This window comes from Homalodisca vitripennis, chromosome 5 (genome assembly GCF_021130785.1).
Source record: "Homalodisca vitripennis isolate AUS2020 chromosome 5, UT_GWSS_2.1, whole genome shotgun sequence".
Taxonomy (NCBI): Eukaryota; Metazoa; Arthropoda; class Insecta; order Hemiptera; family Cicadellidae; genus Homalodisca; species Homalodisca vitripennis.
Genome location: NC_060211.1, coordinates 21,759,424 through 21,776,315, shown reverse-complemented (window position 1 = coordinate 21,776,315; position 16,892 = coordinate 21,759,424). Strand labels below are relative to the sequence as shown.

General features: G+C 32.5%; 1 protein-coding gene across 1 annotated transcript in view; it reads right to left on the bottom strand.

Moving 5' to 3' along the window:
- Positions 1 to 1,193: 1,193 nt before the first annotated feature.
- LOC124361836 (proton-coupled amino acid transporter-like protein pathetic) overlaps positions 1,194 to 16,892 on the bottom strand; it is a 33,273-nt gene continuing 17,574 nt past the window's right edge. Inside the window, exons 4-10 of the mRNA XM_046815837.1 lie at positions 14,355 to 14,505; positions 12,446 to 12,570; positions 9,780 to 9,864; positions 8,463 to 8,738; positions 5,150 to 5,325; positions 1,616 to 1,785; positions 1,194 to 1,466 (exon numbers count right to left, since the gene is read on the bottom strand). Of these exons, the coding sequence (XP_046671793.1) occupies positions 1,219 to 1,466; positions 1,616 to 1,785; positions 5,150 to 5,325; positions 8,463 to 8,738; positions 9,780 to 9,864; positions 12,446 to 12,570; positions 14,355 to 14,505 (1,231 nt within the window). The 3' untranslated portion in view covers positions 1,194 to 1,218. The remainder of the gene's footprint in view (positions 1,467 to 1,615; positions 1,786 to 5,149; positions 5,326 to 8,462; positions 8,739 to 9,779; positions 9,865 to 12,445; positions 12,571 to 14,354; positions 14,506 to 16,892) is intronic.

Genomic DNA, 16,892 nt, shown 5'->3' with positions numbered 1-16,892 from the left:
TAAAGATGAAACAAAGCAATGACAACAAGATTATCACTGTTTACAGATGAGTCAGAATGCTATTTAATCCCTAACAACCCAGTGTTACCACATGAACATATGCACAATACTTACACCCTTACGTAGAGCTCTCACTTCAAAATCTGGGCAATTAGGGTTCAACTGGCTATTACATAAATCTTCTAATGATAAAACTTGTTATAACTTTCCCTGTGTATTGAATACTAAACGAAGTTTCGTTGTTCCATTTTAATTCATCAGGATTAGGTGTTAAAACAGGTGCTTTGTAGGTGTACAATATGCGATCACACTCACGTTTGTTCCAAGTTCCAAGCAGTATGTATTCCTGCATAATATTAATGTATTTTTCCTTAATTCTGGCTGTCTGTTAAAACGTAGTTCCATTTTGTAAATCCGTTCTTCAACAAGATCCCTCAAATTAAGCTATCTCATTTTTCTGTTTCTGATTTAAGGAACATGCAATAAACTAATAACGGCTCTCTTACCTGTTTTCTGTTCAAGGTTCATGTAACTTTCTTAGGGAAATATCTTAGGAAATTTCATCAAGTCTCACTAATACAATTAATTAACTTTAAAATTTTAGTTTTTTTACAGTTTCCTGGTTAACACTAATTACTTATAATATTTCTTAAACCAATAATAATGTAAATACATTTATTATTCTACTTTAAATTTATTCCACAAACACAAGAAAATCATCCAAACTTAATTTTCTTGTCTTGATCACGAAACATTTTCAAACGCAGCTTTCAGGCAATTATAAAATATACTTCTTATAGTCACAAGTACTGTTGGAAAAATAATGCAACCTAACTTAACTGCATACAATTTTACGTTTTCTATATAAGAACAAAATTTAGATCCTTAAAAGAATAACTTACACGATAGTTTTCCTGGTAAATGTTGTAATATTTATGGTTACATGAAGTGAAACAGGATTGACTGTAAGGTTGGAACATTTCTCTGTTAACATTTATTCGAAATGCACAGATTTTTCTCCGTTTGCAGGTTTTCGATAACGTCCTAGATATTTCGAAGGCTCTGGTCTCTAAATAGGCGTTTAAAGATCCTGATAAAAACTTATCTCAGTCCATTTGGTTACTACGACTTCAGAAATGTTCTTGCATTTGAATACCAATATGGCACGTCAGGATATAAACGCATATGCAATAATGGTTTTAAAATACGTTTATTCCGCTAAGAGATATGGTATTCTGCTATGATTTCTTGGACGCTCGTGATTGTGCCGCTGACGGTAGCGATGGCCCAGAAGAGCACGAGAATCACAGCCTTGATGATAGTGACACCGCAGGGTTTGCTGATGTAGTCCCAGTATGTGACCAACTCTGTAATGGTAGGCATCAGGAGTCCGAGACCTGAGAACCCGATGGCACCCACCAGCGACAGAGCAGGACTCAGATTCGGAAGGACGATCGCTATCAAAACTGAAAACGAAAAGGAATTAGTAAATATCTGACTTGAAAAAATCTAATTTGCAAAAATATGACTTGTAAAAATCTGATCTATAAAAATCTTATATCTAAAAATCAGAACAACATGAAACCGTATGAAATTTTTAAAAATTTACGCTCACCTGTGCCCAGAATCAACAAAGCCCTCGTGAGGTAATAGCCTTTGTCTTGGTTCTCCTCTGAGAATTTAGCAGAGACCCCTCCCCACACAACCTCAATAGCAGCTGTCAGCTGCAAGGGATAGGTGAGTAGAATAGCTAGAGCAACGAGGATCTTAATAATTTCTGCTGATCTGAAAAAAAAAAACAAATAAAAACTCAACTTTTGTCATGAGTTAGATAAGTTTCCTTATTCCGTGTTTATTCTAAATTATTCTTCAATCATGAAAGTTCCTAATTAATTGAGTTACATCTTTAAGTGAAAACTGTAAAGAGTGTTTTATTTCTCAAACCATCTCTAATGAAAGGTTATTAATTTTGAAATAAAAATTCCATATAATTTTTTTACTAATTTTTTATGGAAAATGCTCGCAGATTTCAAAAATTCAAACTACCCATTAGTATGAGGTTAGATATAAAATTTTGCATTAGCCTATTCATCGATTGGCCTATTTATGAGACGAGAGCGTATGCTTACTATTCCTTTATGAGAATAATTAACAATAAACTCAATCTTTAGACTTTTCTTAAAGACTAACTAAAGTTTTAGTCTTCAGATCTCGCTTACGATGCGAGATTTGGGCTTATTGCAAAGCTGCATATATTTAGATTTTTTAACTGAATCGGTTTTGTTCTAACTTGATTATTTGAATAATGTTTTGATTGTATATGTAGGAATGTTTGTATGTATGAATGTTATTATTTTCTTCACGTGTCTTATATTTACTTCAGCAAGGCTTTAATACATAAGCTTATCTGAAAAATAAATAACAGTAATAAATCAGTCCTGTGTATATGGATCTTTTACCTTAAGCAGCTAAATTATACAATAAATGCAAATAAATTTAAAATCTACAATTCTTTTTTATTTCTAGTATAATACAGTAGGCCTATTTAATTCTCAATACTGGAAAGTATATTTAGTTACCAAAGTTACCAGCACCTAATAAAAGTCTGATTGCAGTTACTGGTTAGGTTTTAACCAGGCCCGTGCGCATGGGGGGGGTTTTGGGGGTTCAAACCCCCCCCCTTGAAGATTGGGATATATCATATTATTTCCATATATAAGTTTAATTGTGCTCTATTGCGCCGTCAGTTTACGCGCAAAATCAAAAATTCTCTCGATGCTCTTGATGTCTGCAATGAGGATGCTTTTCCTAATGTCCATAAAATCTTGAGGGTAATGGCTGTACTACCAGTAACAACTTCGACAAACGAACGCTCTTTCTCAACATTACGCAGGTTGAAAAATTATTTGCGTTCTACCATGAGTGAAAATCGATTGAACGGATTGGCATCACTGAACATTCATCGAGACATTGAAGTAGATGTGAACTCAGTATTAGATGAATTTTTTTTCTGTACCTCGACGCATCAACTTATTGAAAGAGTAGATCACATATGTTTTTATTTGAAAAAGTTTTTACTTTGTTTAAAGAATGAGTTACAAATGTATTAAAAGTATGAAGTTTTACAATTTTATAATAAACTCATTTTCCATACGTATTATTTTTTAATCTATTACTTATTTAAGTTTCTTCTTTTTTATTTAATAAAATAAGTATAGAACCCCCCCCCCTAAATAAAATTCTGCGCACGGCCCTGGTTTTAACTATACTGATAGGTCTATCAAAACTCAGGAAAGCCGATGGCCGAGTGGTCTAAAATTCTTTGTTTAAGTGTCTTATTAACGATATAAGGTATAAGAAACTAAAAGGATATCAGATATTTGCCATCTTTATGTATTAAAATAACAACCTTTTGTAACATATAACGATAGCAAATGTACGAAATCCTATGGTGAAAGATGTCGGGCTTTGAAAATGAGTTAGCCGTAGCACGAGTTCCAGTCATGTCTGTGACCGTTGCACTTTTATCAGTACCATCGAATTTACACTATATCGAATTACCTCCTCATTCTATTTGATAAGATCTTTGCACATGTTTGTGACCGATGAGGACAAATAAAACTCAAAAGGAGATCTGCCTATTACTTGAAAAAATCACTCTTAAATTTTGTATAATAAAGTTTAAAATACATTAATATCACATACATAAAATTTAAGATACTAATATTTATGAAAGAGATTTGTATAAAGTTTATGTGTGATGACTCTTTGATGGTTATTATGTTAATGTAATATTTTCAAAAATTTATAAACTCCACTATCTTGAAAATTTAAAATATCTACAAAATTAAAATATTCATAAGGACGTAGTTTGTAGTTAAATATATAGAAGTATTCAATTGAAATAGTTTACTTTTCCCGTATATATAATAATTAATTTTAAACCAAAGAGTACATTATGTGAGATATTTTGAATTTAATATTTTATATTGTGAGATAAATTATAGAAATAGTTCATATATTAATATTTATGGCCATCATATTGATATTTTTAGTTGAATAGACAGCTCTCAGGGTATTGTAAATTAATAATAATTGGTTCGGCCACAATCAATTGAATGTTATGTTTTAATTCATATTCATTCGTTTCTGTTAGGTATTATCGCCACTTTCTTGTTAAATAAAAACACCAAATAATTTGAGAAATTTTTAAACCGGTGAATACTAATGGAAAATATGAAATGGAAAATAAAAAGTTTAAAAGACCCTTTTTAAAACCACTCATTTAATTATTAATTGTTTAGATAGTACGTCAGATTTCGAGGTAAGGAGCGTCCAACGTTTTAATTTGTTAACTACGTTGGGCATTATAAATTCCATCTTAAAATTGACGTTAATGCATTGATAATCGTTGTATTTTACGTCATTAAACAAGAAGTACTTTCTCTGCAGAATACATTAACAATTAAAATTGTCACTATATCTTTAATCTGATAATTAAAGATGCAACACTTAAAACCCAACTTTCGTCCCAATGTATTTTAGTAAATGTTTCAATAACTCACTATAATATACTGCTATTATTATTAATGGTCATATTGTTTATACTAAAAAGAACCCTTATGTTTAAGTTACTTATACTAAATAATGTTCAAACTTGTAAGACATTTTTAGAAAAGGTGTTGGGATATAAAATAAATTAAAAGGCATTTTGAATCCAAAATCAAAATGTTCATTATATTTAACAAATATAACAAATTTCCTGCTATAGTAGAAACCGCTCTCAATTTACATTTAAGCCATAATTTACGTGAAGGATGTTATGTTAAAAAAACTGTTTGTGAGCAAACACTAGATAATTTTTAACTGTACAAAACAATTTGAGATAAGTATTCCATGATAAAAACACTTTTAAAGTTGAGTGAGCTAAACATTCCAGAGTTTTACAGGCTATATTTATATTTATCACTTATAGCAGAGAATTCCAATGAACAAAACGAAACAAAAACCAAACGTTAAAAATTGAAATTTATATTTAAAAAGCTATAGACATTTTCATACGCCTTAATATATGTATTAAAGTACAAATTTTACTAAAAACCAACAATAATTTGCTAGAACTATTCTACTGATACAAAATACTACTCACACGTCCTGGGGTAAATTAAGGGTGATGCTCCCCTTGACGTCCTCCCCATACTTGATATAACCGACAGCTCCCAAAAGCACGAAAGAAACGGCAATGATGGCCATGCCGATGTTCAGCACTCCAGGACAGCCGAGGAAGTTGGCGGGCTTTCGTACAGAGTTTTCTATCGGCATAACCTAAAGCAGGTTATGTCAGTTATGTCTTCTCCAACCAGAAGCCATAAATTAAGACAAAATTTATTGTATTTTTTACTAATATTATATAGCAAGATATAATAGTACTATTTTGCGTTATTTAATAATGGCCAAAACATGCCTCAGAGATGATGATACCTCAGGGGTCCGTCTTGGGACCAGTATTTTTTTTACGTCAACGACCTCCCATATGCCTTTATTATGAAAAAATACTCATTTCCGATAACAATACAATTTTTATTTAGAATAAAGACATTAGAGAGCTAAAACTGGTCTAAAACTAACATTATTAGAAGCTCTAAATTGGATTACAATAAATGGTTTTTTATTAAATAACAACAAAATCTATCTCATACATTTCTCAACTCTAGAAATCCCTGTTATTAAAGTAAAATGTGAAGACATTTTAAGAGTATCCTCGGCAAAATTTTCAAGCATTTTTATCCAAATCTGAAATTAATATAAAGATACATGACAAGCAAATTAAGCTTTTTTTATTACTGGATCAGCCAATATACGATATTGTCATGACAGTTTATTACGTGTATGCATATCGCACTGGGATTATTTTTAGGTAAATTCAAATATTGTAAATAAACTTTCATAAAAAATAAAACACTTTCATTAACTTACATTTTTAAATATATAGTTTATCTAAAAGGAAGTGCAGGCTTGTACTCTAATAATTGAACTGATTACTCGTCATGACATATTGATTACCAGTATCCAATAAACTATACACTATACACTTAAACTATAAGAAGAAGAGTGAAACTTTTCAATGCCCCTCCAATCCATATGAAGTTTTAAGACAACTTAAAATATGTTAAACTTTCCTCAGTCAACACCTCATAAGCAAGGCGTTTTACTTTGTGATCTAATTTTTAAATGATGGATGATTAGTTTCTTAGTTATAATTACTTATTTATTGAAATCACCATATATGGCTCATATTATATTCATACAACGTCTGACGGTTGTGATAATTTATTTGGGTCAATTATAATTTTTACTGACAATTCAAACGTTTACTTCATGTTTATTTAAAGCATGTGAAGTTATAAATAGATAAATCATTAAGTAAATAAACCAATAAAAATAAGTGATTAAACATTGTACTAATAGAAAGTATTACGACATCATTAGTTAAAAATCTCATTACCCTTTTAAATCCATCGTCTTAAAACTAAAACTAAATATATATTTTTATCATCAGTTTCATCGCGTATTTCTCTGCACGTTAAGAATAAAATATTAAATATTCCTTCGTAACATTCACTATTCGCAAATAAAACATACTAACAATTTATATGGAAGAAAAAAATTTTTCACAACAAAGGTAACTCGATCGCTGTAAGTAAAGCTACGTAAGTATCTAAATTGGATCATTAGAAGCAACATTTCATCCAACACAAGATATGTTGACACACGACTCCTTTGACAAGAAATGCTGCCGTTGGTGACACTGCTGCTTATTATCGACGAGAAAGTCTTCGCCTCTCACAGTACTAATGGTGTGTTCACTGCTTTGAGAGCATCCTATAATAAGATGTCTTCTGTCGTTTATACAACGCACGCAACCTGTAGTTTATGTGCGTGTATAAAATATTGGTTTATTTTATAGTTCAATTTTGGTATTTATTCTCTTTGGGAAAACTAATTTGGGGGGCATGTTCTACGTCTTTGATCAAGATCTTATCACCTTCGCTCCTCGTATTTGAAATTGCTTACGAATTATTTATTCTCACGGTGAATCAGATAAGGTGTCCCAAATGTATACTGTAAAACGATTAGATATACACGGTGACCCGTAACGCGGAAAAAGGTATACCATGTTTTTACTTAGGTTAATACAAACATAGTTCACCCATATGAACACGGATATCCGATGCTTAGCTTCCCATTGGTATGTCTGTATGGGTTAAAAAAATCATAAAAATTAATAAATTAATTTATACCAAATTTGGCTCGGTTACTTAAAACATATCATGAAATTAACCTTAGTACTTTCATAATGGCGGCCATTAAAACTTTTAAACTGTGAATATTTTAAAAACTAGCATTTTTTAACACCAAAATTATTTCAATCGAGTATTTAATAACTGATTTATAACAGATTTTACTGTGACGTGACATTACCTACATTGAGGTTCTGAGAAGATGTGATAGTTTTTTAAAATATTCAAAATTTATAAAAGTTTTCATGGCCGAAATTTATTTTTTACTTTTTAAGATATTATTTTTTTATAAAAAACACATACAGACAGATCTATGGAAAATTCAGCATGTTCATATGGTGAAATATGTTTGTACTGAGCTGAGCAATAACGTGGTATACCTTTGTCCATAGAGTTATGGAACACACTGTATAACAAGTTGACAAACTTCAACACCCTCCTCCTAAATCACATACAAGGAATTCATTAAAACATTTTTATCAGAATTTATTTAAAGGGTATTAGAAACTTGAGATGTTGGGTTCAAAATCTTAAAACTGTAAATATGTTAAATGGTTTTAAAGATTTTTTTGTTTGAAGTTTCTTTTGACGATGGAAGGATTGTGAAGGAAACGGGTTGTTTCCTGACATTTGTCATCGTTCAGTGATACAAAAAATCAGAAACACTACGTTTCGAGATCTGCAATCTGATCTCTTCTTCAGGTGAATAACTCAGTTCTAGGTGGTTGGGCGGCGAATGCAGGCCTATGGTGACTTTTATTCTGTAGCTCAAATTTAATAATTATATAATTATTTAATAGTTATTATTCGGAGTACTGGAAGCTAGTAAACGTGTTCATGTTGAATTTTATTTTAAAGGGTGCAGAATTAATATATGCTGGGCTCACTAAATTACTTTGAAAAGTGGGGTAAATGTTGTATTATATGTAAAACCACGTTTATGATTTCGTCAACCATTGCGAAACACTAAAATTGTTACCTAAGCTAATATAAATAAAAATATATTGGTGATAACTACCAGCTTTGCGAACCAATAAACCTGGATTTTTATTCACCTATCGACTATGGCAATGTATAAGATAATTCAAATTGAAACACTAATTTTGGACTAATTAAATATAGATAGTTTCGATATATTATTTGACGCCCTGGTATACTCACAGTTCCGATGCCTTCCATGGCGAAGAGAGCAGTTGAGAAGAACAGAGGCCACCGGGTGATGGTAACCACCATCGGCCGAGACGACAGAGGCGGCATGTCGATCACGCAGAAGTATATGGTGACGGTACAACCAATCAGAAGGAAGACGTTTGCCATGGCACTGAACGGCACGAGGAACTTTATGTGCCGGACAATACCGACTGGGAGTAGAATGACTGTCAGAATAAGGACATACCATCTAGTGTCCATACTGACATCGGAGTGATTTTCAATCACCTGTAGGAAAATAATTCAAAGTAAAAACTGTTATTGCCGTGTACAATATAACGATCACATGGCAAAAGTCATCTATATTTTTACATCCGTTCACAATACTACATGCAGGCATACAATCTTTCCATTCATAAATACCACTCATTCGCCAATTCTCTCCACCGCCAACGACAGTGTCAGTCTTCTAAATATGACTTATCACAACTTTAATCCAAAATTTCGTCCACACTATAAAATGCCTTAGACGCTAAAAGGCGTTTCAGACGAGTCTCTAACGCCTTAGGCGCGTGATCATTCTTCATGGAATCGGGTAATCTGTTGGAACCGACACCTGCCTGCGAGGGCAGGTGTTCGTAAACTACCCTTCTATGTCGCCCAGTTCGGTAGTTGTCTCAGCCTCTCGATTCTTATCCGTGTACGTCTCGGCCCCTGTTCAGGGCACATTTGACATGCAGAATGGAACTGCTTCCAAGATGTAATGATATGGCAGACTCAACAGAGGCAATTGTTAAAGGTGGTCGGCATGACTCTCTGAAGTTTATGTTGGTGATTGTTCTGATCGCTTTTTTTCAAGCCTGAAAACTCTCAAAATCGTATTATTTGAACAAGTTCCCCACAAAAGCACTCTGTAGGAAAAGTGTGGGGGTAGATCAGGCCTCAATGCTCCGTCTGACTTGGGCAGTATTTGGCTAAAGACCTTAAAATATAAACGCCAGAAGCTAATTTTGAACAAACTGAATCAATGTGAACATTCCATGTCGAACCTCTATCAAGGTATATTCCAAGTAATTTGGAGGAGTGTACTAATGAGTTAACTGATAAGATCAGTTTCAAAAGGATTCAAAAGGATCATGTACCCTTTCTCATGAAACAGATCTTTCATTATAGCCAAGGTTTATTTTGATATCCTTTGTTTTTACTTCTGAGACATCTTACAAGGTATAAAGATACAAGGTGAACAAATCGCAGAATGACTCTGCACATTAAGATTATATTATTGTAAGTTATTCAAAATATTTATAAAGAATTATGTTAAGACAGTACCTGTTTGAATGAGGTAGCCACGAGTATGACGTAGGTCGTGGTCACCCCGTAGTAAGTGATAAACAAGAAGAAATTCGCCAGTGCTCTGAAATGACAAACAAGACTTTTCAGATTTAGTATTTAAATTTAAAATGAGTTTATTTTGGTTATCTCAACAGTAAAATATGTTGCATAAGGATATAGTTCACACGATTTAGATACGCAACATTTATTAGGATATTATGAGGGGTTTGTAGCTTATTAAACATTCCAAAATTGCATTGTCCATTTATTTACGAGACTATATCACAGGGAAGAAAATATGCATAACTGTGATGAGTTAAAATCTTAAATATCCTGCTCCAAAAGAGTGTAACTCAACATTAAATAAGGTCTACGGAGAATGTAGACGTTTTTATACTGTTTAATGGTGAAAACGTAAAGGAATGCTACCTTTATCATTAAACTTTAATTAATATCCAAACCCTCTATTAATGTTGTAAGACTGTTTAATTTTAGCTAAAACAAGAAGCTCCAAAGTTTATTTTAACGGTAAGGTTGAAAGATATATTTCCGTTGGAAGAACTATTTGAACTGACTGATTCATTAAAAAGTTACAATTAATAAACCAATATAATCCTTGGATATTCTTTTATACTGCAGGTTGTGATAATTTAGCAGCTACCAAATATTTTTTGTTTTAGATAATCTTGTCCAATGGCAACGTATAAATTATTTAACACAAAGGTTTGAAAAACCAGTGTAACACAGTGGTTCGGAAACAAGTTACGCTGTATCTAATCGAACAAACCTATTGGTACTTCAAAGCCGTACTTAGTCACAGACTCCCCCATTCCGCATCAGTTTTATTTAAACTAAAGAGGTCACGTCTGATGCAATTGCACACGGAACTATTTAATCACGTGTTTGCAGATGTCTCTGAAACCGTTGTACAGTCGGTCTCGCTCCACTTCCTGACTAGAGCGCCCCTCACTTCCCTACGTCACTTCCGGTCTTCTCTTACGAATTATCCCCTGGGGAAATTACTTTCTTTGTTCATTTGGTTTTATTACATTGAAACCAAACAAATAACTATGGAACTTTAAAAATACATTGTGTCTTATTCATTATTATTGCTTTATTTTTATAGCATTTTTCCTGTTTTGTTGTGAGAGTTGGAGGAATCTACCCAAGTTTAACTATCAAATTAAAATTATATAATAGTATTTCCTTTTATTAGACTCCTTGAGAAAGGAGGTCATAATTTGTATGGTAGTAATCCAAAAACTGCGGAGGAGATTTTATGTATACCGTTCTTATAGATACACCCTAACGAAGCTTATTGGGTGTAGGTACAAATACACACTATCCACCCTGCTTAATACGGGCCTAAGGATGTATTTGACAATACAAATACATTTTTGAGGAAGTTTTAAAATTTGATTAGAGGGAACTATAAAAGTCTATATAGGATTTATACCCTAAATATATACCATACATTTATATATTATTATACTAAGTAATATCTAAACTAATATTATAAACGCGAATGTGAGTTTGTTTTTTCATTATGCTTTCACGCGTAAAAAACTCAAAGGATTGTACTGAAATGTTACATGGACATTCTTACAGTCCCTAGATAACATATAGGTATATTCTTATTTTTTTGTAACCGGAGTATATTACAAGGACTATAAATATACACTTTTTAACAGATTTTCTTGATTGTTCCAACAAAGCAAACTCAAACTTGGTTTCAAAAATATAATTCAATCGTACCAGAAGTGATCATATACATGCAAGGCCTAAATAATTGCGTGCATATATATACACTCTCATATATATTACATTTCAATGATATCAATAATAAATTTCATTTATAACAGCTTATGCTTTTTAAACCAAACCATGGTCTTTCTGTGGTTAAGTTTTGCATTTAATGTCTTAACATACCATCTCTAAACACTCTATAGACAAGAATGTTGAGTTAAGCTCCAATTCACCCTCTTAGTGCAGCGTCTGGAATATGACGCTGTTACAGACGTGACTCCTGAAATCTGGAGTCATGCTTGACATAGTTCCAACCCCTCATACCATAGCTACTTTATGGGTAGAAAACTCGGTTGCTTCACCGTGCATAGAGATCGTGTCTATCACATCGTAGTGCACTCAAGTGTGCACATGATGATACAATGAGACTACCACTTCACCTATATTACACTACATCTTGTGGTCGAGGTGTCTCCTATGTCGAAACGATGTATGAGTTTATTTTCAGCTTCTTCGTCACCAACTTTTTTTATCTCTTCAGACGAACATGACTCCAGATTTCAGGAGTCTAGTCTGTAACAGCGTCAGATTCCAGACGCTGCACTAAGAGGAAGGTGAATTGGAGCTTAACTCAACATTCCCATGGAATCAACTTTTCCCACCATAGCTACTCTGTGTGTAGATAACTGTTTAAATATTGACATTTTGTTGATAGGCAAACAGAGAACAAACTTCAGTTTGAACTTCACGCTACAGAATATAAATTGCAAATACGTGAAATTAAATTACTCGCAATACATGGAAAGACTCAGTTAAACAAGTCATATATAAGATCTTAACTATGCAAAGATGTGTTATATGTTTTTAAACTAAGTTTAAAATAACATCTGAGTAAAAATTCCAACGTGATAACTTGCCTCATAAACTTACTCCAATGACTGAACCTACGACTAGCTCCTAGCTTGAAGGCCGACTCTACAGTGTCTGCATAGCTCATAGAACTCAAGTTCCTTTGGTAGCACAACTCTTGGGAGCATTTCACCTAAAACAATATAAGGTTCTTACGTATATTTAAATGCAACAGTTATGATTAAAGAACTACGAAAAACATATATTAAGTAAGATTTTCCTATAATATAGTTCAACGTAATAAAGTTCCTATGAGCATTCCAATTCAACTATTTTTTCATATATGTTAAACATTCATATATGTTCATTCATAGATTTAGGATTACAATTTATTACTATAATAATAATAATAATTCTTTATTGCAATAAAACAATTAACAAAATAGCATTGCAAGCGTCATTTCAACATATTGATTTAAAAATCTATAAACTAAAACCTATCTTATCATAGGCACAGTTAATTCCACATACTCATGTGTGAACCTAACAATATATTGTATTTTGCATGTTTTGGATATCAGAAAAGGATAAATAGAATAATAATAATAAAATGCTGATTTTCATCCCAGCGGCCCATCGTAAACTCATCAACGGAGGAAAATGCCTTTGACAACAAAAAGTGTCTTAATCGAGATTTGAATTGTTTGGGTTCATTAATTCGTTTGAGATCTCCAGGGAGCTCATTGATTAACTTGACACCCATTTGAGATGGCAAGTGTTCGAACATAGCCGTTCTATGCTCCTGAAATTGTTCCTGCCTCTGGTCTCGTACTGATGGACGTCCCTGCCCTGAACCAGTTCACATTTGAATCGGCAGTGCAGGATAACGCCGAGAATATAGAGGCTGGGTAAGGTTACAAATCCAAGCTCCCTGAAGGCCATTTTACACGACTACATAACAATATATATTTATAAAAATATCCTGTAAGTCTACAATACGGACTCCATCCACCTTGTTTGATCAATCATCAGCAGCAGCCAATCACCACTTTAATTTTTTTTAAATCTACAATAATTAAGTACATTACGTGTATGTTTACGATCAATAATTCAAAGACATTAATTCAAACTCTATTTAAATGCTTCAATTGTAATATGCTTGTTAAAGGGATCATATAATTATTGTTGAAAATACAAAATTATATCTCAAACAAACTTGTTGTATATCTACAAAATCAAACTGGAATAAATTATTAAAACAATCCAATTTTTGGTGTTATTATATAATATTTAAAAATTATAGAATATGAACTAAAATTCCTTTTTCTGAGTATATATAACTTGTAAGGTTTTCGACTATTAAGAGGATCCCAGTTATAGATTCCTGAGATAAATCTGGAATTATAGATATTTCACCACGTTTTTTTTCCACAATTCAAATCAAATGTCCTGCAACATATCTATTGATATGCTTCAATTCTAATATGCTTGTTAAAGGAGCCATTTAACTACTGGTAAAAGAACAAAGTTATATATCAAGCAAACAATTCTTTATATCTCCAAAATTAAACTGGAGTGAAGCATTAAAACAATACGCTTTATGGTGTATTATATAATATTTAAAAATTATAGAAAATTAACTAAAACTGCTTTTTTCTGAGTATATGTAAAGAATAACTTTTAAAGATTTTCGATTTTCTATTAAGAGGGGCCCAGTTATAGATTCTTGAGATCAGTCTGGAATTATAGATATTTCTCAACATTTTTTCGAAATTCTAATCAAAATTTTCTGCAATATAAAGATAAGAATGATTAAGTATCTGAGTGTAGTGCTGAGGCCATGTCGAATATTCCGTTTTTAGAATCCTTAAGCGGAATATTGAGCTTTGTAAGGAATCTATAGAGATTATCTATAGAGTTTATCAGATTTAGCACTATTTAAATCAAGTGTCCTGTGACAGTGACAGCAGGACTGACCAGAATGTGGGTGCAGTGCGCGCAGATGAGCGCCACGAAGGCCATGCCGAAGACTCCAACCAACAGTCCGATGTTGCTGAAGGCGTAGGACATCGCCAAGGTCCCAGAGCCCATGCTGCTCTTGATGATGTGGATAAGCGCTCCCAAGTCCCTAAAACAATCAAGGTTTGGTGTAATATTTACGGAAAAATCATCACAGAATATTTTCCCGAGGATTTAGCTCAGGCTATTATATTTATTTTACTAATTACAGACACTTGCTAAGAACTAATTTTTTTCAAACAATATTTTTTTCTTTCACAAATTTCACACTATTGATTGTAAGAATTACGAGCCTTAATATCCAATAAGCGTACCTAGCTAGAATTTTATTCACATCTATTCTAAGCGACACAAATAAAATTCTTCTATTAAGGATATCATTTTTAATACTCAACGTTTTTTTTAATAACATTATTTACACAGACTTACTTCCGTTATTATTAAATTCACAATTATTGTTATATGGAAGGATCACAGAGTTTCAAACACTTTTTGTATGTTTACAAAGTATAACAACGTTTCGAGAGCTGGTATATCACTTCTTCTTTATGTGTATAACGTTACGCAAGCAAGAAAAGTAACAAATCCATAAACGGAGGTGGACAAAATTCAAACATTGGATCAGAAAATTTGTGCGTCAAAAAATCTACCGTATACCTGTAAACTCAGAACCGGATTCAGGTGAAGCGCAAAACAAAATACCATTTTACATTAAAGGCACGCAACTGCAATACATGATCCTACACCACACATGTTTTGTAGTAGTGCTCCTATATAGTGTATTCGTATTGTATTTGTTCTTCAAACATAGGAAATATGATGGTTAGTCGGACTAAGCTCTGAAGTCGAAGGAATAAATCACATGTTAGTGAATCATCTCGTTTTGATTCATGCCTCTATTACGAGTATCTTACACATTTATATTTGTAATGCAGTTATTTATGTAGAGGTCAATCATGTCAGCAGACGTTTAGGGAATTGTCTATTCTAACCTTGTTGTCTCTAGACATACTTGAAGCCACTTTTCTTGACAATTTTGGAGAGAATGTTGTTCAAACCTCAGACGTAAATGGCTATAATATGAGAAATAGACTCGATTTTAGACCTAGAACTTGTACACTGGAGGTTTAAGCCTCATTACCATAAAATTCTCGCGCGGTTTTATTGAATATATTTCCTCACGTTATAAAATCATCTTACACCTTGGCTGGTTTCAAAAGGCGTCTGATGGAGTACATTGTCAGTAATGTGTTTCTGAGTGACTAATGTTCTTAATGTTGGTAGATTTTCTTTACAAAATGTATATACACGTAGAAAACATTTAGTAAAACTTTGCTGTTTGTGTTGAGCTTGCCTTGCAAGTCAAGCAATGATTTAAAAATATTAAACTAAACCACAGTTTCACAGTGTAAACTAAAAATCTTTAATTATGAAAACTTATGTATCATATAACACTACAAACGTAGTATAATTTAATTTTAATAATATTGACTGCTGTTATTATGTCTCAAACAATAAATTATTTGTATTTGTATTTACTAAAAAATATATTCAAATTATTTATACTCTTTGGATGTAAGAATATCTATTTGTATTTAAATATTAGACATCCATTATAAACAATTCTCTGACAATTCATAGTTATTTGTAAATACGACTAGTTTCTCGGAACAACCAACAATCGATTCTGTAATGTCCCAGAACACACGTGGACTAAAGAGCTTCCTGGTCAAATATGGACGGATGAATAAATATTTATGGATTCTCAAAGGAAATACGTTTATTCTCGACAGCAGCGTTTGACTATCATATTTGTTCTGCCAATGTCCTCTAAACCTATATCACAAAAAAGAACATCCCAACCGGCTCAATCTGAAGAAAAGAGGATTTCCCATGTGGTCCGTCATCTCTAAATGTCAAACTGAAGGAGCGTTATCAATTTAGATGTTTAATTTGCACAACACTAATTGGACAATATCTCTCATTGTTGGCATTTTAATATGATCGTAATACTTTCAAACATCCATAAACTCCATAATCTTATAAGACGAAAATACAAAAATTAGTATGAAAATAAGCAATTACATTTATTCGTGAAAACGTGGATTTTAATTAGTTTACAATTAATCCGGAATTATTTTGTAAACATATTGACTTATAGCGATTCATACTTCAATAATTTTGAATACCCACCACCATCAAACCTTACGGCATTTGTTTCAATCTTGATTTATGTCATGAAATACCCAAGATAAACATTTTGTCCAGATGCGAATGACAACCACGTTCAAACGCTTTATTTGCTAGTACTGGCTAATGAACTCAACCAAGCTCTGTATGAATAACTTCATCTGTACCACGCAATATTTTGAGCTATTTGAAACTTTGTAAGCTCGCTGTCTGGAAACTTCACGAAATATCCAAAAAATATATTATTGTATGTAAATCGTCTAAGAATTCTAAACACATTGCCTCTGTATAAATTTCAGTTTGGCT